Below are 22,311 nucleotides of genomic sequence, written 5' to 3'. Positions count from 1 at the left end.
CATGAAAACCACTGGTGCCCCCTGATCGCGGTGTGGGGGCGCAGAATGAGCTGTCTGAGAGGACCGCCCCCCTCTCTCTAACACCTCAGATGCTGCGGTCGCGATTGACAGCAGCATTTGAAGGGGTTAAACGGCCAGGAACAGGGCGATCGCTGTTCCCCGGCCGTTAGTCTGGGCTGTCAGCTGTAAAACACAGCTGAAGCCCGCAGGGTATGGAGGGCGCTCACGGGCTGAGCGCCCTCCATACCCTGCGGGTGTCAGCTGTGTTCTATACTTCCCTATGACACTTCTCACGTGCATGTACGTGATAATGCGTCAAGGGGTTAATGATATCAATCCCTGCTCATTTTAGGCTTAGGAGTCCAGTGGGCGGTCCTACTCCTGATCGTTATTTCTGTATGCATACTCGTACAGGGAAAACTGTAAATCACTGAATAGGAACGCACACTGGACGCCTAAGCTCAAAATAAGCAGGGATTTATATCAATGAATATGTTATCCTGAATTTTTTTCTCACAAAATGTATATCATTCCTCTCACTACCTCCTGCTGTATAACAAGCTGCCCACGGATCAGACAACATATACCACGTGACAGGATCCCTCTAACGTCTATGAAAGGAATTCAGAGCTCTATATCAGAAAAAAGTACCTCCAGCTGCTATAAAGATAGTTTGAGAATTCAATCCGCATAGAATGTTGGACCTAAGAATAATATGGTGTTATAAGGTGGATAGGCACCTATGCCACTAATGTGTATAAATATTGGTAGGATCAACCAATATGATAAGTATGAACTGAGCCTGAACAAATATCCAGAGCCAGGTTCTTAGTATATTTTCTTTCTACACAGTTCTAGGACTTTGGCAGCCATTGCCGAGGAGAGAAAGGACGTGCTGCTTGGCTAGTTTTGCATGTGAGCATCTTAGCATGACGTCCAGATTTATAACAAAAGGAACATTTACAGACACAAACTCGACCTTAGGCTATGTTCACATGGAGGTTTTTTTCAGGCGGAATCTCTGCCTGAAAATTCAGTTTGGAAGTTTGAGGCAGATTTTCACAGCGTTTTTCACCCGCGGCCATTGAGCGCCGCGGGCATGCAACGCCGCGAAAATACACTTTCTCTGCCTCCCATTGATGTCAATGGGAGCTCAGAGGCGTAAACGCCCGAAGGTAGGGCATGTCACTTTTTTTTCCCGCGAGGCGGTTTTACCGCTCGTAGGAGAAAACCGCCCCCGCCTCCCATTGAAATCAATGGGAGGCATTTTAGGGCTGTTTTTGCAGAGTTTTGCGGTTTCCAGTTTCAGCGTCAAAAAACTCAGTGTGAACATAGCCTTAAAGAGGCTCTGTCACCACATTATAAGTGGCCTATCTTGTACATGATGTGATCGGCGCTGTGATGTAGATTACAGCAGTGTTTATTTATTTAGAAAAACGATCCATTTTTTGACGGAGTTATGACCTATATTAGCTTTAGGCTAGTGAGTTTCTTTTTTTTTTTTTTTTTAAACTCGTTTTATTGAAAGAATTGTACAATACAAATGTCCATAGTACATAACAGAAAATAAACACATTTATGTAGTCATACAAATTTTGAACACAGATGCATATTGGCTATGGTGGTATTTAACATGTCATAACCTAATAGATCGCATAGTTAACCCTCAGTAATAACATAATAACATCCCAGCGGGCATAATACTTTCCCAGGCCAATTTGAGTTATTCCATACAAAATATAGAAATCCTATAAGTAACCCATCATGCAACATCCGACCTTCTCAAGGTTGCAGCAACTGGTCCCTCAGGTCTGTAAATCTATTCGGAGTATACAGGGTACACGGTGAATCACACCAAATCTGCCAAATTTTATAAAATTTACCAATACACCCTCTTTTCTTATATAATACTCGCTCGTATGGAATAATGGAGTTGATCAACGATTTCCATTTCGTCACCCTAGGAGGTCTCTGATCCATCCACCGAAGTGCGATGGTTTTCCTTGCCATGAACAATACTTCTCGCAATAAAATACGTATGTGGAATGGCCACTGATCTTCAAGCAGCACCCCAAATAGACAAATCTTAGGTGAAAAGGGAATCGGCTGCTTCACCACTTCCAACACCTCCTCCCAAAAGGAGGCCACCACTGGACAATCCCAGATCATATGCCAGAAATCAGATCTGGGAAAACGGCACCTGTGGCATTCAGTGCTAGGATATCTGCCCATTCTATGCAGCCTCACCGGCGTGAGTAACTCTGATGAACTATAGCTAATTGAATCATTTTATTATTCGCCGCCGGTGATACAGACATAGGAGATGAAAGTACATCCTCCCATTCCTCCCCTGTCAGATCTGGTATCAGGCTCTCCCATTTATCTTTTACCGGTAATTTGACATTGGCCAATTTAGAATGTATAAGGGCCGTGTAGACAGCCGAGATCAGCCCCCGGGGGCCCTGTGATTTAAAAACTCCAATCAAAGGGAATCGTGAGAATTCGTGGTCTGACCTAGGGTATTGACTTGTGAGAGCATGTCGCAGCTGCAGATATCTATAAAAGCTTTTCCTAGGAATTTGGAACTCCTCTTGCATTTGCGCAAAGGATTTAATGGCATTATCCGTATACACATCCCCGATTCTAAACACCTCAAGGCCACCCCAGAAAGAGGGGGCCTGCCCCTCCATTAGATGCGGAAGAAGGGGATTATCCCATAGTGGCATGTCCACCTGTATATCTGCATATGCATGAATTTGTTTGGCCGCCGTCCATGCCTGCACTGCCACCTTGTGGATTGGGAGCATTCTTTTATAAGTTCCCGGGGAGCTTTCTAGCACTGGCCAAAGGTGCGTTAGATGCAAATATGTAGCGAGGTGCTGTTCCCTCATTGGTAACGGGTCCGACCCTGTCCAGAGCTGTAGATATCTCAACTGCCCAGCTAGATAATACATAAACAAATCCGGTAGTGCCATTCCCCCCTCCTGTTTAGGTCTCTGCAGAGTAGCCAAGCTAAGTTTGGATCTGTTGGATCCCCATATAAAAGCCGGGAATAATGCATGTAGGGATTTAAAAAATGCCTTATATACTGGTATGGCTGCGTGCTCCAGAACATACAGACACTTTGGCAGAATAACCATTTTAATTAAATTTACGCGACCCGTCACTGCCAGTGGGAGTGCCCCCCACACCCTGAATTTGAGCTTGATATAGTCTAACAGAGGCAGTATGTTGGTGATTTGATCTTGCCTATGGTCTCTGTTTATGATAATACCCAGATATTTAAAGGACGACACTACCTGCAGGCCGTGTTCAGCTTCCGCCCATCCCACTTCCTTCAAAGGCATGAAAAATGATTTGTTCCAATTAACATGTAGGCCAGAAAATCTACCGAATTGGTTCAGGATTTCAATAGCTAGCCCCAAGTTGTCTTTCGGGTATGACATATACAATATCACATCATCGGCGTACAAACTAATCCTCTCCTCTTGTCCTCCCACTACTATTCCCCGGCTAGTGAGTTTCTTAATGACCAACTGGGCGTGTTTTACTTTTTGACCAAGTGGGTGTTGTACAGAGGAGTATATGACGCTGACCAATCAGCGACATACACTTCTCTCCATTCATTTACACTGCACACAGCGATATAGCTATATCGTTATGTGCAGCCACATAAACACACTATAACGTTACTGCAGTGTCCTGACAAGAATATAGATTACCTCCAGCCAGGACGGGATGTCTATTCAGAATCCTGACCACTTCTGTATCGTCTGTGTGAGACTACAGCACAGCACAGCGAGATCTCGCTGTAAATGACAGCTTACAGTGTAATCTCGCGAGACTATGCCTGCTGTGCAGTAAATCACAGAGAAGTGTAGAGAAGTGTCAGGATTCTGAATACACATCACGTCCTGGCTGGAGGTAATGTATATTCATTGTCATGACACATGAGTAGCATTATAGTGTGTTTATGTGGCTGCACATAGCGATATAGCTATATCGCGATCTGCAGTGTAAATGAATGGAGAGAAGTGTATGACGCTGATTAGTCAGAAAAAAGGAGATTTTTGAAGCAGCACTAGTCCCGAGTATGGTGCGGTGCACGCTGTCAAGCCAGGCAAACCAACTCCAGCACGATGTATATCCAAAGAAGTAGTAGGACAACGTGTGCTGTTGTCCTACTACTTCTTCCGCTGATTAGTCAGAGTCATACACTCCTCGGTACAACGCCCACTTGTTCATATAGTAAAACACGCCTAGTTGTCCATTGAGAAACTCATTAGCATAAAGCTAATATAGGTCATAACTCCGTCAAAAACGATCGTTTTTCTAATTAAACACTGCTGTAATCTACATTACAGCGCCGATCACATCATGTACAAGATAGGCCACTTATAATGTGGTGACAGAGCCTCTTTAAGGTATAGCGACATTAAAGTGATCCAAGCAGCGAAGAATTATTGCACCTGTGACCTGCAAAGCAACATAGTTCTGGACAGGTAAAACAGAAAGAGTACAGAGTACAGTCTTGCTGCCATTTTCATCATGGGTAAACCAGCTCCTAATTAACCCTTACCTGCACTGGCAGTCAGGGTTGTTTTCTGTTCTATACGAAACCTCATTTCCCTCACAGCTTCCTCTGCTGAAGTTCCAAAGACAAACACATTTTCCAGTGGTCGTTCTTCATGCTCACAATCAGTATCTCGTCTGGATAGTCCAGGACATTGGTCTGGCAGAAAGGTAGGACTGTCATCAAACAGAACTGGCGACGTGCACAGTGTTTCTTCAGGTTCACACGTGACCGGAGTACTCTCCACAACTAAACTCACCAGTAAATAAAAAAAGATTAATAATATTTGAAGAAATGGTATATATAGTCATATAATAGAATAGTTCAACATATGCAAGGAACATTAAGGGGTTTTCTGGGACAACAACATTGACCGCCTATCGTTAGAACAAGTCATCAATGTCTGATAAATGAGTGTTTGAGCCGTGGGATCCATGCTGTGGCTCATGCAGGCCCCTTTATTGTTCTGATCAGTGGGGGTCCTGGATAGACCATCAATGTTATAGTCCTGGAGTACCCCTTAACATTAAAATAAATCTTCCATTCAGTTTACTACTTATGGTAAATGCATTGCACAGCGTTATATCCTACAAACACTAATTCCTCTACAACTTTTCACTAGCGCATACATAGATACATAAACGACACATCTTCTGAAGATCGAAAAGATACCACGGTGTCCCCATAACAGAGGAGAAAACATCAAGCACTTGAGGGCCAGATATGGGCCACCAGCCAGTCATTACTTATTTAGGATAAACACTGGCAGTGATTTATTGAAGGTCCGCAAATCAAGACAGTAAATGTGCTACGTGTAATATTATATATGTGGAAAAAAACAGCAGAACAGCAAAAAAAAAGAAGGAAGTGAATCCGATGCACGTCAATGGACCTAGGCTAGATGTCCAAGAAACGAGAATGATGAAAAAGGCAGCAATAGAGTTTTCAGCTCATTAAAGGGATTGGTTCGTAAGACATTTAAAAACTTCCCAGCCAAGATCAGATAAGCCATCCAATCGTGCCAAAATTAGACAGTATTTCACCAGATATAATTCTAGGACGCTATACCTGCTGGAGACTTTACGTTTTCAGTATTTCCAGTTCGAACAACAAATCTTCTCCGTTCATCTGCCCATGTTAGTCGTTCTTCTAAATGATCAGTGATATCCAGATAGGCCTCATCAAGGCTCAAGGGTAAAAAGTTGGGATCATACTCAGAAAATATTTCTCGAACCTAGAGGGGGATTTACATAATTTTATATGGCTTTTGGATCAATCCATTTAAAAACAGCGATCTTCAACAAGTTGCTCTCCTGCTGTTGTGAAACTACAACTCCCAGCATGCCCTGCCAGCTATAGGGCATGCTTGGAGTCTTAGTTCTCCAAAAGCTGTAGTGCCACAAGTTGGAGACCACTATTCCAGCATATCGTCTTCTATTTGATCTCTGCCTTTTTTTCACTGTGAATAAAAATAGTACATCCTGTTGTCCATTTTTTTTGTAAGACATAACACTTCACCAAAATACTATAAATATCATAATACTGAACAATATAAATAAATTATATGAAAAAACATAGGACAGAATTTGCAGAACCTGAATGTTCTCTCCATGTTCTTGTGGATTTTCTCAAGACAACCCAGATTCCTTGCCAACTCCAAAACATACTTATAATCACGTAAACCTGACTAGCAGTGGAACGGTGTTTCGGAGTTATGAAGATTCGTTTTACTCTTCATTCTGACCAGGAATCACTGGAGATAACTCCATCGAATATATTCGCTCTAGAGGAGCTCTATAGACGAGTTCTGTCCATATAAAATAATGAGTACATTTTTATGAACATGTTTTTCACATTTCCAGATCTGGCATACTGAACATAATGTTAAAAATATAAGTATATATACATATACAAGAAAAAAAAAACTGAGGCACTCCAGCAAGGTCCAGTAAAAAAAAAAATCTGTCTCTTTATCTGCCCATGTTTAGGGCCAAGCGACGTTTCCGTTGCGCTTTTTATCAAGCCTGGTGGAACTGAAAAGTCGCTTGGCTCTAAACATGGGCAAATAAAACCAAAAGATTTTTTTATTGGACCTTGCTGGAGTGCTGCAATCTTTTTTCTTGTATGGCATTTTGAGCTGTGGATTAAAGAGGCTCTGTCACCAGATTTTGCAACCCCTATCTGCTATTGCAGCAGATCGGCGCTGCAATGTAGATTACAGTAACGTTTTTATTTTTAAAAAACGAGCATTTTTGGCCAAGTTATGACCATTTTCGTATTTATGCAAATGAGGCTTGCAAAAGTACAACTGGGCGTGTTGAAAAGTAAAAGTACAACTGGGCGTGTATTAGGTGCGTACATCGGGGCGTGTTTACTACTTTTACTAGCTGTGCGTTGTGTATAGAAGTGTCATCCACTTCTCTTCACAACGCCCAGCTTCTGGCAGTGCAGATCTGTGACGTCACTCACAGGTCCTGCATCGTGTCGGCACCAGAGGCTACAGATGATTCTGCAGCAGCATCGGCGTTTGCAGGTAAGTCGATGTAGCTACTTACCTGCAAACGCTGATGCTGCTGCAGAATCAAGTGTAGCCTCTGTTGCCGATGTGGCCGACACGATGCAGGACCTGTGAGTGACGTCACAGATCTGCACTGCCAGAAGCTGGGCGTTGTGAAGAGAAGTGGATGACACTTCTATACACAACGCCCAGCTAGTAAAAGTAGTAAACACACCCCGATGTACGCACCTAATACACGCCCAGTTGTACTTTTACTTTTCAACACGCCCAGTTGTACTTTTGCAAGCCTCATTTGCATAAATAAGACAATGGTCATAACTTGGCCAAAAATGCTCGTTTTTTAAAAATAAAAACGTTACTGTAATCTACATTGCAGCGCCGATCTGCTGCAATAGCAGATAGGGGCTGCAAAATCTGGTGACAGAGCCTCTTTAAGCTCTAGTTGCTTTGGTGGCTGCTTCATTTAAATATTTTTGGTATAGAGATATATATATATACACACATACACATACATACACATATATACATACATAATATATATATTTATTTATTTCAATTGTGACTCGTACCTCTATACTTACTGCCCGGTATTTGTCAAAGTTCGGTGGGACAATATGTAAATCCGGGCACAACTTCTTTGCAATGAATCCTGGCATAGCTGCACGTACACCAAACCTTCTTGCTAAATAGTTTGATGTGGACTTGAGGAAAAAAAAACAAAACATTGAAGAGGCATAAATTAATGAGGTTGTCTATGAAAAGGGTCTGCATTTCCCCCCCCAGAATTAGCGTCATTCTTGTCAATGGGATGCAACTGGTATTGCAGCTCAAGTAAATGGGTCCCAATTGCAACACCAGAAAAAGCCCACGGACAAGGAAAAAATTAATCTCAGAAAGCCCTTTAAGAAAAAAAAAAGTTCATTTAAAGAGGTGTATTCATTTTAATACACTTCTCATTGCTCCAGCCCAGCTTCTTTCACTGCACAATCACGCTGTAACATTGGGCTGGAACAATGAGAAGTGTATGACGCTGATTGGTCACTGATTGGTCAGCCTCATACACTTCTCTCCACAACGCCCACTTGGTAAAAAGTAAAAACACGCCCAGTTGTCTATTAAGAAACTCATTAGCATAAATGTAAAATTGTTCAGAACTTGCTCAAAAATGATCGTTTTTCAAAATAAAAACCACTGTTGTTATCTACATTACAGAGGCGATCACATTATGTAGGAGATAGGCCACTTATAATCTGGTGACAGAGCCTCTTTAAATGCAATTTTCTATAGGTTTCAAATCAAGTCATAAAATAATATTTCCAAGTCATTGGTATATGATGGAACTGAAGGGACTAAATAAAAAATTTTGCCATTCCTACAGCATATGTCGAAGGCATAACCAAATATATGGCAATGGAGCTACAGCTCGCAGACTCACCAGCATGCTCATGGAACCCACAGCCATGGGTTTGTCCTTCAGTTCGGGATAATCTTTCATTTCCACTGCTGCATAAAACGCATCCATGTCAACGTGTACAATAACACGGCTAAGGTCACGACTCCTCTCAAGTTCCAGAGCCAGTTTGTCCACCTATTCAAAATTGTCAATGGAAAGAAATCAATGTTGTTGAAAAGGTATACATAAGGCCATATACATGGGCCAGTGATCAGCCGATGAACGAGCAAACGTTCTTTCGTCAGTTAATTTAATCTTTTAGGGTAGGAACACACTGGGTGTATACACTGTATACTACACTGCGGATATTCCGCAAAATATTTCCTTTCAGAACAAAGCGTAGTACAGTAGCAGCAGCGTGGGTGAGTTTGGAACAAATGTCATCCAAAGAGCAGAAAAAAATCTGCCGACAAATCGTTCATAAATTGACTTGCGGTGCAGTGTTTTAAGCCGCAGCATGTCAATTTATGCTGCGGAATCCATTCTCTTTTCTTAAGTGTTTCCCCCATTGAATTCAATAGGAGGTAAAACTCGCAACAAAGAGGTATGTGTTGCGACTTTTACGGCAGAAACGCTGCGATTTCACAAACAAAAATTGCAAGTGAGAAAACAAAATAACTTGCTTTGATGTAAGAATAATAAAAAAAAGCTTAACTTAGGCCGTAGTCCTAGCGAGACAATCCTCTATTCTGAGCGCAGACTGGCCTCCTGGGATGATGTTTCATCCCAGGTGACTGCTGCAGACAATCAATCAAAGGCAGCAGTCACATGGACTGCAGCATCATCCCTGAAGGCCGGGTTATGCTCAAAAGAGACGGACGCTTCGCCATGACAATGCATGGGCGGTAAGTATAAACTTTTTTTTTTCTATTTCTGCAGTATTTCCGCAGCGGACATGTCGCCCAAAAAACTAAAATTACAATTTGGTGCTGATTTTCGGGCGAAATTCCGTGCGGCTTCCCGGATGGATACGCTGTGTACCTTTACATAGAGTATACGTCTTGCATTTTCTTACCATTATGCTGCCCTAACAATCCTCGTTGTCGGCAGCATATCTTTTCGAGTAAACAGGGGATGGGCTGTCGACATCATGTAAAATGTGTGGGGACGGATTATGTGAAAAAAAGCTTTTGTAATTGATTTTATTTTAAAAATTTGCACCGTTTTGCATCTGCAGTTTGCATGTATTCAAGCTGCTTTTTTCAGGGTGTATCCGGACAGCCGGGCTCACTGTCAGCTCACTCTCCAACCCCTCCGGTCTTCTCCTGAAAGTTCACCTAAACTCAATTCTACCAGATTTAATTAAATTAAATATGATCAAAATTGAGCATTCAGAAGACAGGAGGGGATGTAGCGTGAGCAGACAGTGCGCCCTCCTGTCCGAATAGACACTGAACAGCATTGAGCAGCTTGCAATGTATTATAAAAGTATAAAAATGCAAATTCTACTTTTTTCAGCCAGAGACCATTTGTGGAGGGCTGAATGTTTAAGACTTGTTTTTGAGAACTTCTTCACACTGGAATTAATGATTATGTGCATTCCAGCTTTGTCTTATGATTTCTAAAACTCTTGATCCAGGCATGACCAGAACCTATGACTGGCTTACAACACACTCCTCAGACAAACAATAGGAGATCTATTTCATAGCTTGCGGTCAAGCACTGTTAAACCTTGACCTTCAAGATTTTCAGCAAGCCAGGCATAAAACAAACACAAAATAAATTGAAGTTTGAAACAAAGTACAATGCAGTCCGTGTTTTACCAAGTGTGAAAGAGTAGCATGTGTCCAGGACATTGTGGTTTTTAAGAGAACAGCTGTAAAATGTCTATTTATAAAAGTCATGACTAGTTATAAAACTACAGCGGACTATTAGACGGGTAACAAACCAGAAGTGATCACATACAGGTTATGTCCAAATGGGAGGCAATTGTACATAACATGGGATGCGGATATGCCATAAATGTCTAAGTTGGGTATACCCCTTTAAAGTGAAGCTCTACATATGGGCCATTGCTGTTGAAGGGGTTTTCCAGTCCCTAAACATTGATGGCCTATCCAGAGGATATGCCATCAATAGATGATGGGTCGGGTCCAACTCCCGGGACCCCCGATCAGCTGTTTTGTACTTGCTTTCTACTTGCTTACTGTGAATTGTCGACACAGATGTAGCGGCGATTCACAGTATTGCAGCCTTCGTATGAGCGATGCATCCCCTTCAAAACAGCTGATCGGCGGGGGGTCCTGGGAATCTGATCCCGACCCATCAGCTATTTATGACCTATCCTGAGGATAGGCCATCAATTTTTAGGGACTGGAAAACCCCTTTAAAATGTAGAGCTTAAAAAAAATGCCCAGAGGGACATAGTGTATCTGTATTACGAACAAAATGGTGCAAATTTTTTTGCTCTCCCTACTTTTTCATCTAAGGGTTAGGAAAAACAAATATCTGCATTCAGTCAACAACAACAGAAGTACTTTCTAATGTGTGCATCACTCAACAGTGACTACAAAATTCAGATGCCAGTAAGAGAATTAAGAGGTGCCATCATGGGCACCCTGAGCATTTATACAATGCAGAGCAGGTCAGTCTGGCAAATATTGTGCACAGCACCAGCTTTGAACTACAGATGTTGCAAAATTCGAAATTATCCCTTTATTTGGTGGTCAGTTTGTTTGGTTTTCTTTTAAGACTAGGTTAACATCAGCCAGTCCAAGCGGTGCCCCCACAGACACGATTGCCTTATAATGGTGCCCATCGAGGTGTCGGTCATTTTGACAGCAAGAATTGTGCTGCACACTGCACTATTTATCGCTTCGCACCGTACACCCAAGGGAGTTGCGAACGTAAGTGTGTATAGAGCCGGGGGGGGGGGGGGGTGTGTCTAAAAATGGCCGCAATGGAGATCTGCAAGCACAGGAGTAAGAACAATTTTTTAAAAAAATGCAACTTTTAAAAAGACATCTCTTTGAATAATTCAGGTCAGTGTTTCTAATCCAAGAGCCCCCAACTCGAATAAATTACAACAAAGTACCCCCAATGCTGAGATCATGCACTGCTCTGCGTATTGAGCATTAGGACAGTGCAAGTACCCCTACCACTGCTTGAGGGCCTAAAATGTAGATGAAGTATCACAGTACCTGGATTTGAGCATTCTTTTTTTGTGAACTGGTTAACAGAGATATTTGTTGTAGCATTCTCTCGATGCGCTGATTAACTTGTTTGTCTTTCTTTAGTTCATTGTCGTAAAATTTCGAGCCCTGTTATAGACAAATAAAATTGATGTTATTACACTAATAAGGTTCCTAGGTGTCCTGGATTCTTCATTATTGATGCTTTTTGATCACTGAAACGTATTAAAAGGGGTTGCTCATGCATTTTATATTGATGGTCTATTTTTAGGATAGGCCATCTATATCGGATCAATGGGGGTCCGACTCCTGGGGCCGCAGCATTCATCGCCGAGGCCTATTCATGGTTTACCAGTCACAGTGCCGTATGCTTCAATAGCGGCTGAGCCTGGGATTGCAGCTCAGTCCTACTTACTTGAATGGGACCAGAAATGCAATCCCAGACACAGCCGCTACGGCAGTGTATGGTGCGGTCACTGTAAACTGGGACAATGCTGTGGCGACACCGCAACTCCAACAATGAGCACCCACCGATCTGATATTGATGGCCTATCTTAAGGATAGGCCATCAATTTTAGATTTATGCTAATTAGTTTCTTAATAGACAACTGGGCATGTTTTTACTTTTCACCAACTGGGCGTTGTACAGAAAAGTGTATGACGCTGACCAATCAGTGACCAATCAGCGTCATGCACTTCTCATTGTTCCAGCCCAGCTTCTTTCACTGCACACTGGGCTGGAACAATGAGAAGTTTATGACGCTGGTTGGTCACCGATTGGACAGCATCATACACTTCTCTGTACAATGCCCAGTTGGTAAAAAGTAAAAACACGCCCAGTTGTCTATTAAGAAACTAATTAGAATAAATCTAAAATTGCTCATAACTTGCTCAACAATTATCGTATTTCAAAATAAAAACCACTGCTGTTATCTACATTACAGCGCAGATCAGACTATGTAGGAGATAGGCCACTTATAATCTGGTGACAGAGCCTCTAAGTAGCAAATGAGGCTAGAAATGTGATGCTGATGCCTAACTTTTCGGGTTCTTTTCTACTATGGCCTATGTACTTTTTTATAATCTGGCTAGTAAACAAGAGAGAAAAAAACAAAGTGTCTGATAACGTCCGCAGTAATTTGTGCAATTATGAACTTATGTAAAACAGGATAGCAGAGATAATGGAAGCCCTGATGATACCAGCACACTACTTTTAAAGTATCAGCAAAGAAAAAAAAAAGCAAGATTTTCCAACTCATTGAACAGAAAGAAGACAATTAAACGTTGGCATGTTTGCTGGAGACGCCCATGTGCAACCAACTCCAGCATGCCGTTACGTGGCGATACACATTTGTTCTCTAGGATAATTCACTCACTTTTGTGGCTTCCATTATGATCTTATTGATCTTCTCCTTATCCAGACCTTCCATCCCAGCCTTGTTGTCATTAAGGCCCATTCTGAACTGAAAGCCCTCATTGCTGGGAGCAATCTCTTTATCTTCTTGGAGATCCATTGTCTAAACTTCAGTTCGTGGGTCACCACCTGTGACAAAAGTAGGTAAAAATAAAGAATTGATAGCAAGTTCCTCACACCACTTTATTTTTAATGTTACAAGAGCAAATTGTTCAAGTAGAAAACAAAAAGAAAGGTAGAGATTATGGTAGTGGCAAATGCCGTAACACAAAAACAAGGCATTACGTGGTCTATTATCGCACTCAAAAAGTCAGTCACTGCACATTAAAATGTTACATTATAATAAAAAAATAATTTTTTTTCTTCTTCTACCATGAAATTACGGTTTCAAAAAGGTAACAAAATCAAGTGACATAATGCTTAACTAGGAATCCCCAGCAACTTCTTAAAAGGAGTGCCACCTTCCCGTCAACACAGTGCCATTTAAAGCTGCAGCAGTATTCAGTATGAATTCTTTGTCTAGCAAAAAAAAACTTGTGGAAATATATGAAGGAATGATCAAAAAATAAAAGATACAGAAGCTAAAAAAAAAATAAAAAAAAAAAAAGCAGTAATAAAACTGAATTACCTATCAGAGACCAATAAATAATGCTCAAGCAAAAGTATCAAACCAAATTTTGTGTGTGGGATACTCCGCGTGCCAACCGTATGGTACCTTTGTACAACACTGTGTAACGTAATACCTCACAGCTTTCGATGTGGCAGCTTCATACGGAATCTAACAGGAATGTGGTTCCATTGGGCTTCTATGGGTACCGTGTTATGAATACCATACAAATTGAAGTTTGTAAAACTCCCGTCTGAATGAGGCCAGTGTCAATGAATGTGGTCATAATATGTACACCAGTTCAATTCGTACTATTCCTTTATTTCCAAAATGAAAACATACACAATATGGCTAAAAGCGTGTGGATACCCCTCCTAATTATTGAGTTCAGGTGTTTCAGCCACACCTATTGCAAACAGGTGCATAAAATCAAGCTCACAGCCATGCAACCTCTATAGACAAACATTGGCAGCAGTACGGGTCATACTGAAAAGCTCAGTGATGTTAAACATGGAAGTTTCCTAGAATGCCACCTTTGCCACAAGTCCGTACATTAAATTTATGTTCTGCCTTAGTCAACTCTAAGTGCTGTTATTGTGAAGAGGAAGCGTCAAGGAGTAACAACATCTCACCCATGAAGCACTAGACCACGCAAAATCACAGAGCGGGGCAGCCGATTGTTGAAGCGTGTGTTACGTAAAAATTGCCTATGTTCTGTTGCATCGATCAATAGAGTCTCAAACTGCCTCTGGAAGTGACATCAGCAAAACAACGGTGTATCGGGAGCTCCATGAAAAGGGTTTCCATGGTCGAGCAGCAGTACACAAGACACTGATCATGCAATGTCAAGCGTCGGCTGGAGTGGTGTAATCACGCTTCACTATCTGGCAGTCTGATGGATGAATCTGGGTTTGGCGGATGCTAGAGAACACCACCTACCAGAATAAATTGCACCTACTGTGAAATTTGGTGGAGGAGGGATAATGGTCTGTTTGTTTTTTTCATGATTTGGGGCCCTTATTTCTAGTGTAAGGTAACGTTAATAATCTTTCCATACAAAGACAATTATATGCTTCCAACTTTGTGGGAAGAACCTTTATGGACTCTGCTTTGTGTAATGGGGCACAGTCACGCTGGAACCGAAAATACATAGTGTGACGAGTTTGGTGTGGATGAACTCGAGTGGCCTGCACAGAGCCCTGACCTCAACCACATCCATGGAATGAATCCGGACGCTAATTGCCTTCTCATCCAACATCAGTGTCTAACCTCAAATGTGCTTTTGGTTGAATGGGCACAAGTTCTCATAGACCCATTTTCCAGAGGAAGAAAGTCTGAAATAGCCGCAAAAGTAGGGCCAAACTCCATATTATGGATTTAGAATGGGATGTCCAACCATCTAATAAAAAGGTGTGATGCTCAGGTGCCCACTGTAATGTCCGTGGCTACGGGCCGTCAGCTCCAATCCACTCACCTCAGCCGGATCCCGTAGGGTACACGCCCATGCCGCTCTTAAAGGGGCAGCGCATTTTCCCTGACTTTTGATGAACTTTGACCCGTGAGTACCCTGGACTATAAGAGGGGTCCAGCCCCCTGCTTCTATGCCTGAGCGTCGTTGATGTTTCCTAAGTTTGTCTATGTGATGGCCTCCTAGTGTGTTCCTGTTCCTGTACCTGTTCCTTGCATTCCATACTATTCTGGTTGAGCACTGAGTGGTGCCAAAGTCATGTCGTGCTGTATCCCACGTCTGACCTGCTTCACCTCGCCTGACGTCTACCTGCTGCCTAGTCCAAGCCGAGCCTGCCCTGCTGCTGTCCGAGCTGCCACAGGTACATGTACAAACCATAGACATTGACTTGCGCCCTGTTGGCCAGCTGCCTTACCGCCAAGGCAGTACGGCCCAGTGGGTCCACAGACCCTTCCTGACACCCACATACTTTTGGCCATACAGTGTAATTGTCCTGAAAAACTATTGCCATATCAACAGCATAATCCAGTATATAGTATAATAGTTTATCACTGCACTTTACAGCCGCAAAGCAATGAACTTCCTTAGTAATACTGCAGAATTAGTCCAAGTACTTCAGGTTTTATGGCCTTTGCTTGTCGATTGCTATCACAAAATTAAATTCGGTTTAATATTTTAGCCATATCAATTACATCTAAACATTTAAAATAAATTCATATCTTCATTTCATTTTACTGCACAAGTCCACATTTAGGTAGTGGAATTTTAGAGAAAGAATACATTTAGTATATTTTTTTCTTTCTATTTAGAAGCATGTTTGCGACTCTTTGATCAATTTTTATTTCATATTATTTGGGAGGTAATGTGACCAAAAAACAGCAATTCTGCCATATTTCATTTTTTAAACGTTATATTATAATAGTTCAGACTTTTACGGATCTGGCCTTACAATTTATAGTTTTTTTTATGCTACTTTAACGGCAAACGTTGGAAAAGTTATTTTTTTTAACTTAACAATTTTTGGTATATAAAAGAAAATACTTTTTTTGGCATCACGCACACTATTTTTTCTGTTTAGCGTATTGCAAAATACGTATCCTAGTGGCTTCTGGGTCCTGTTTTTTTGCGGATGCATACACTAGAGTGTGGTGAGATGGACCGCAAACACAGCCAAGAATAGGACATGCTCTATAATAAAATTGGATGTGTGCATGGCCCATAGAAGTGAACAAAGGAAATGACGGTCGTGTGTATAAACCCTAACTGTTTTTTTACTTTGCTTAAGTCCCCTAGGGGGACTTTAAAAATCATTTGATAAATTGTACAACTGTAATACCTATGTATTGCAGTGTACAATGCTTTTTAGCGGCGGCTATTAGGCCCTGTCGCTGGGCCTCAGGGCTTAATGGGAGCACAAAGATGGCAGACCAAGACAACAATAGACACCCCGTGATCGCGTTGTGAAGGGGTTAGAGCGATGAGTCATCGGAGGGGGGTTTCCCCCTCTAAGGACTTAAAATGCCGTAATCACTATTGACTGCAGGATCTAAATGGTTTACTGGTCGGGATCGGAGTTATCTCCTATCCCGGCCGTTGCAGTAAAGTGTTGGCTGCAACATACAGCTGACACCAGGTGAGTTTAGAGTGGCCTCAGCCCGTGAGCTCTCTGTATACTCCCCCTCAGAACAGGGACATACAGTTACATCACGTGTCGCTAAGGGTTTAAACAACAAAGTTATCGGCCATAAATTACTTAACGTGTGCGCCCAAGATTTACACCTTCATTTGGGATTTTTCAAAGGAAAATTCTAGATTAATTCTAGGCAGTTCTTGTCAGTTACTTGTAGTTATGCAGAACAGACTATACTCCTAAATTTAAGCATTCCTAAAAATTGAGTGTTTTATCTCTAGGGGGTATCCATGTGTCTATCAGAAAAAAAATCCTTAAGCACGAGTCAATCTGATTTCTCTTAGTAGGAGGAAAGAGATTTGTTTGAAGCGTGTCTAGGCACTGCAGGGAACCAAATCTTAGCAGCGGCGTTACATGTCAAGAACAATTTAGACACCCTTCATCTTCCACACAACATGCACATTTCAAGAGCAGAGTGTCAGTAAACCAAAATATCCAGTCTTAGCAATCAAATCTGATCGCAGTCAAAATGATTTTACATATAAATCTAACTTCTTATAATATTTTATATTGCAATATTTTAGTCTACAATATTTGTGCATATGGAAATATTACAGAAAACGGTAGAGGTTAAAGTGTGTAGTTAAATATTGAGGTCGGAGTTACACATTCGCAATACAGTTTAATATTCGTGTCTGTGTTATGGCCATAACACCCAGTCCCTGCAGTTCTATGGAACCACATAATCCATGCTGGACCTCTACCTTGCGTCTATACTGATGATGTTGAAGTGCTACATCGTATATAAGGCCCTCGGCGTCAAAACCTTGTATGAGCCGTGCTGGAGTGATAAAGGAACCCAGAGGGGGAGAAGAGGAGCAGTAAGGTATGTGTTTTTATTTTATGTTATGGGTAATTTGGTGGGGGAATGGATGGCGCATGGCTGCAGTTGTTGCGCCACAATTGTGCCGCACAGCCGGGCTGAAGGAGACAACACTCCTATTGAAAGACTTCTACCTCTTAATAAATGTGTTGCACTTTACTTAAATTTTTCGTTCTGTTAAGATTAGCGTATGAAATGCCAGTCTTAATAAATTGCCCCCTGTGTCTATTGTAGACAACATAAATCATTAACAATGGTCATCTTGCTTCTGTTGAAAATACTTAAAATTCATTTTTAGAATACTTTTATACATAAGCTGAAATATTTCATATGATATCTTTCAGTATTCGACTGGACCACAGACTCCCTCTCAGGAAAAAAATTAAAATGATTCTCGTAGCGCTGGAAGGTAATCTAGGATTGTGAAGCCGATAAACAATTTATTTCCTGTTGTCACAATTGCTTTAGTGATAAAGGAAACTCTGATTGGCAACAATGAAACCAAGAAAAAAAAAAAAAAAAAAAGACGCCAATAAATAGTGTCAACTGTTTACAAACAGAAAATAGGCCTGCATTCCTGTAAAGCCCATTTTAAATGTAATGGAGGAGGGAGAGAGAGAGAGATAGAAGTTGGAAAAAAAAGGGGGTGGAGAAGCCGGACACTCAGGCCTTTAGAAGTACAGGAACCAAAACTGTTCATAAGAGTTGAAACCAATCTAATTGGACAGAAATAACCAATCATAATGAAATAATGGACTCAATTATCCATTACGATAAAACATTTCCAGTAAGACCAAAACGTAAATGTGTTAGTTGGGTAAACTAGCATGGAGATCCTCCATAAGGAGACTTTATGGACATGGACTTTAGCTAACAAACGTAGTAGATGAGATTTGTACTGCCGGCACAGTGCCGGAATGCAAGCCCAAGGGGCATTGATGAGTTACCGGACAACAGAGTGGCGTTCTGTCTTCAGCGGAATTTCAGTATGGTGGAGCAGGAAGAGAACAGGAGAATAAGTCGGTGAATTTAGAGCAGTTCCATCAGGGTCTTCCCAAAAGCGGAGTCCCGGGCAGAACAATAGTATAGGCTCTGCTCCGGGACTCTGTGGAATTCCCTGACATCGCTGTCCATTTATGGACAGCGATGTCTGGGGCTTCCCCAGAGCCGGAGTCCCGGGCAGAGCGCTAGTATAGGCTCTGCTCTGGGACTCTGGGGAAGCCTCTGACATCATTGTCCTTACATCGACAGTGATGTCCGGGGCTTCCCCAAAGCAGGAGTCCCAGTGATGTCATGAGCACAGCTGGAGTCCCAGGAAGAGCCTACTAGCGCTCTGCCCGGGACTCCAGCTCTGGGGTTGCCCCTGACATCCATCTCCATATATGGACAGTGATGTCAGGAGCAGAACTGGAATCCCAGTCAGAGTGCTAGAAGCGGCTCTGCTCCGGGAAAGCCCCTGACATCACTGTCCATATATGGACACTGATGTTAATGGCTTCCCCAGAGTTCCGGCGCAGAGCCTATACTAGTGCTCTGCTCCGGGACTCCAGCTCTGAGGTTGCCCCTGATATCACATTCCGGTCCAGGAGGATCCCCTGACGTCACTGTGTATGGACAATGACGTCAGGGGCTCCAAAAGTAGAGGAATCCCCAGCCAAAGCGTCGGCAACGCTCTGGCTGGGGATTCCACTCCTAGAGGGAGCCCTAATGAAGCTATCTACTTGGGATGTGTGTGTGGCAGCATCGGCGGAGGGCACTGTGGCAGCATCTACAGAGGGCTCTGTGGCACTATCTAAAAAGGGGCTGCCCAATCTTGACATGTGCGTCTGCCAAACACTGCCAACTGAGCGGCCAGACTGCATTTAGCAACACTTAAACTGGAAAACTGGATTGTTGAAATAAGCACGTGGAGAATCTTCTCAAATTTGAAACCTAGCGGTATTATTATAGTAATCTAGTATTATTATTATTATAGTATAGTGTTATAGTAGATCAAATAACTAATTGATTAACAATAATTTTGTATTGTATCAAATTTGAAAGTAATGCGGCCCGTCAACTTCCCATTTTTTCTATATGTGGCCCACTTACCCGGCCGAGTTTGAGACCCCTGCTCTAAGGAAAGGATAAAATCAAGCTTCTATTGAGGACGCAAGTAGTAGACTGGTCCTGGGTAAAGCCTTATTCACACGAACGTGTTTAACGTCCGTGATACGCGCGTGAAAATCACGAGCGACGCACGGACCTATGTTAGTCAATGGGGCCGTTCAGACAGTCCGTGATTTTCACGCAGCGTGTGTCCGCTGCGTAAAACTCACAACATGTCCTATACTTGGCCGTTTTCACGCATCACGCACCCATTGAAGTCAATGGGTGCGCGAAAATAGCGCACGGCACACGGACGCACTTCCGTGTGTCGCGCATGATTCGCGCAACAGTAGATAAAGAAATTAAGGAAAAAATACAAGCATTTCTTTTTCTAAACATCAAAACCGCGTGTCAGAAGGATGGCATATGCGTGAAAATCACGCAGCCACGCACCATTCACTGATACACGGAACTGCAACGCGCGCAAAACGGGGGGAAAATATGTGTTTTCTATCACTGAGCCAGTTGTTGACCCAATTACAGAGGGTGGTTATTAATGCTACATCCTTAGAGTAAATTGCAGTTACCAGTGGTCACTATTCGGCCCTCGTCTTTTTAACCCTCTGGGTATGTGCACACGAGAAGTGGCTTTTACGTCTGAAAAGACAGACTGTTTTCAGGAGAAAACAGCTGCGTCGTTTCAGACGTAAAAGCTCCTCTTCGCATTATGCGAGGCGTCTTTGACGCTCGTAAATCTTGAGCTGCTCTTCATTGACTTCAATGAACGGCTCAAATTACGTTTCAAAGAAGTGCCCTGCACTTCTTTGACGAGGCAGTCATTTGACGCGTCGTCGTTTGTCAGCTGTCAAACGACGACGCATAAATGACAGGTCGTCTGCACAGTACGTCGACAAACCCATTCAAATGAATGGGCAGATGTTTGCCGACGTATTGTAGCCCTATTTTCAGACGTAAAACGAGGCATAATACGCCTCGTTTACGTCTGAAAATAGGTCGTGTGAACCCAGCCTTTCAGGACGCAGCCATTTTTTAGACTCATTTTTTCCTCACCACCTTCCAAAAGCCATAATTTTTTTTTGCCGATAAAACCATATATGAGGGCTTGTTTTTTTTCCCAGACAAGTTGTAGTTTTTCACGGCAACATTTATTGTACCATATAATGTATTGGGAAACTGGGTAAAAAATTATTTGTGGGGTGGAATAGGAAAAAAAAATAAAAAATTGCGATTCCTTAATACTTTGAGGGGTTTTTGTTTTTACGGTTTTCACCTTTACGGTAAAAACAGCATGTCAACTTTATTCTACCGATCAATACAATTACGGCGATACCAAGTTGATATCGTTTTTTTTATGTTTTACAAGGAAGAAACTAAATTGTTAATAATATAACAATCTTATATTTTTCCATCGCTTGAGGGCTTATTTTTTTGCGGGACGAGCAGTAGTTTCACATTTTATTGGGAAATGAAGTGAAAAAAAAAAAAAAAAGTGATTCTGCCGTTTTAATTTTTTGCAGGTTAAATAATGGTATATTGTAATAGTTCGGACTTTTACGAATGCGGCGATACCAATTTTATTTTTTACATTACTTTAGAGGGAGAATTGGAAAAGTGTTTTTTTTTTTACTTTTAATATATATATATTTATTTTTTATACACTACTAGAAACTAACTTGAACCAGCGATCGTTAATACAGTACACTTCAATACTAATGTATTGCAGTATATTGTCATTTTTACAGGCTCTTGCTAAGCCCAGAGGCAGGGCTTAACAGGAGATGAGGGAAGGCAGTCCAGAGACCTTCATTAGGCCCTGGGCTGCCATGACATCCATCGGCACTGCACTCCCCCACCCCCGATCGAGTTTCCTGGCTGTTAGTCCCGGGCGTCAGCTGTAATACACAGCTGACACCTGCTGCGTACACAGAACGGGCTCAGCGGATGAGCCAGCTCCAAACATCACCCACCCCCACCACAATGTGCTATTACGTCGTGGTGCGTGTAGTGGTTAATATGTTTATGAATTACCATTTAGAGGGTTTACAGAGTAGAATTTCAGTATTTGCAGATGATATGGAGCGCTGTAAAGCAATCAACACAGACGAAGATAACGTAATACTACAGAGGGATTTAGGGAAGCTGGAGGTTTAGGCAGAGAAATGGCAAATGAGGTTTAACCCCTTCCCTCCTCGACCATTATTTAGATTTTCACTTTTGTTTTTTCCTCCCGACCTTCCAAAAGATATAGTTTTTTTATTTTTCCGTCAATATAGCCATGTGAGGGCTTGTTTTTTGCAGGAGAAGTTGTAGTTTTTCATTGCACCATTTATTGTATCACATAATGTACTGGAAAGCTGGAAAAAAAAAAATTTGTGGTGTGATATGGGCAATAATGAGGCCATTATTTTGGGGGTTTTGTTTTTACGGCGTCCATCAGGCGGTAAAAACCTACATGTTCACCATATTCTACAGGTTGATACGAATACGGCGATACCAAACTTAAAAGGTTTTATTTTGTTTTACTA

At 42.0% G+C, this 22,311-nt stretch overlaps 1 protein-coding gene across 2 annotated transcripts in view; it reads right to left on the bottom strand.

Annotated features, from left to right (window-relative positions):
- Positions 1–22,311, bottom strand: part of POLK (DNA polymerase kappa) — a 113,963-nt gene that overhangs the window by 41,913 nt on the left and 49,739 nt on the right. Inside the window, exons 2-7 of one of the 2 annotated variants that reach the window (XM_075838451.1) lie at positions 13,052–13,218; positions 11,685–11,804; positions 8,527–8,679; positions 7,661–7,792; positions 5,642–5,807; positions 4,580–4,822 (exon numbers count right to left, since the gene is read on the bottom strand). In XM_075838451.1, the coding sequence (XP_075694566.1) occupies positions 4,580–4,822; positions 5,642–5,807; positions 7,661–7,792; positions 8,527–8,679; positions 11,685–11,804; positions 13,052–13,189 (952 nt within the window). In that variant the 5' untranslated portion in view covers positions 13,190–13,218. The remainder of the gene's footprint in view (positions 1–4,579; positions 4,823–5,641; positions 5,808–7,660; positions 7,793–8,526; positions 8,680–11,684; positions 11,805–13,051; positions 13,219–22,311) is intronic. The other variant, XM_075838460.1, reaches the window with a different exon arrangement.

The sequence above is a fragment of the Rhinoderma darwinii genome, chromosome 1, assembly GCF_050947455.1.
Source record: "Rhinoderma darwinii isolate aRhiDar2 chromosome 1, aRhiDar2.hap1, whole genome shotgun sequence".
In the NCBI taxonomy this organism is placed as follows: domain Eukaryota; kingdom Metazoa; phylum Chordata; class Amphibia; order Anura; family Rhinodermatidae; genus Rhinoderma; species Rhinoderma darwinii.
The sequence above is the reverse complement of the archived record's forward strand: the minus strand, read 5'-3'. Positions and strand labels throughout refer to the sequence as shown.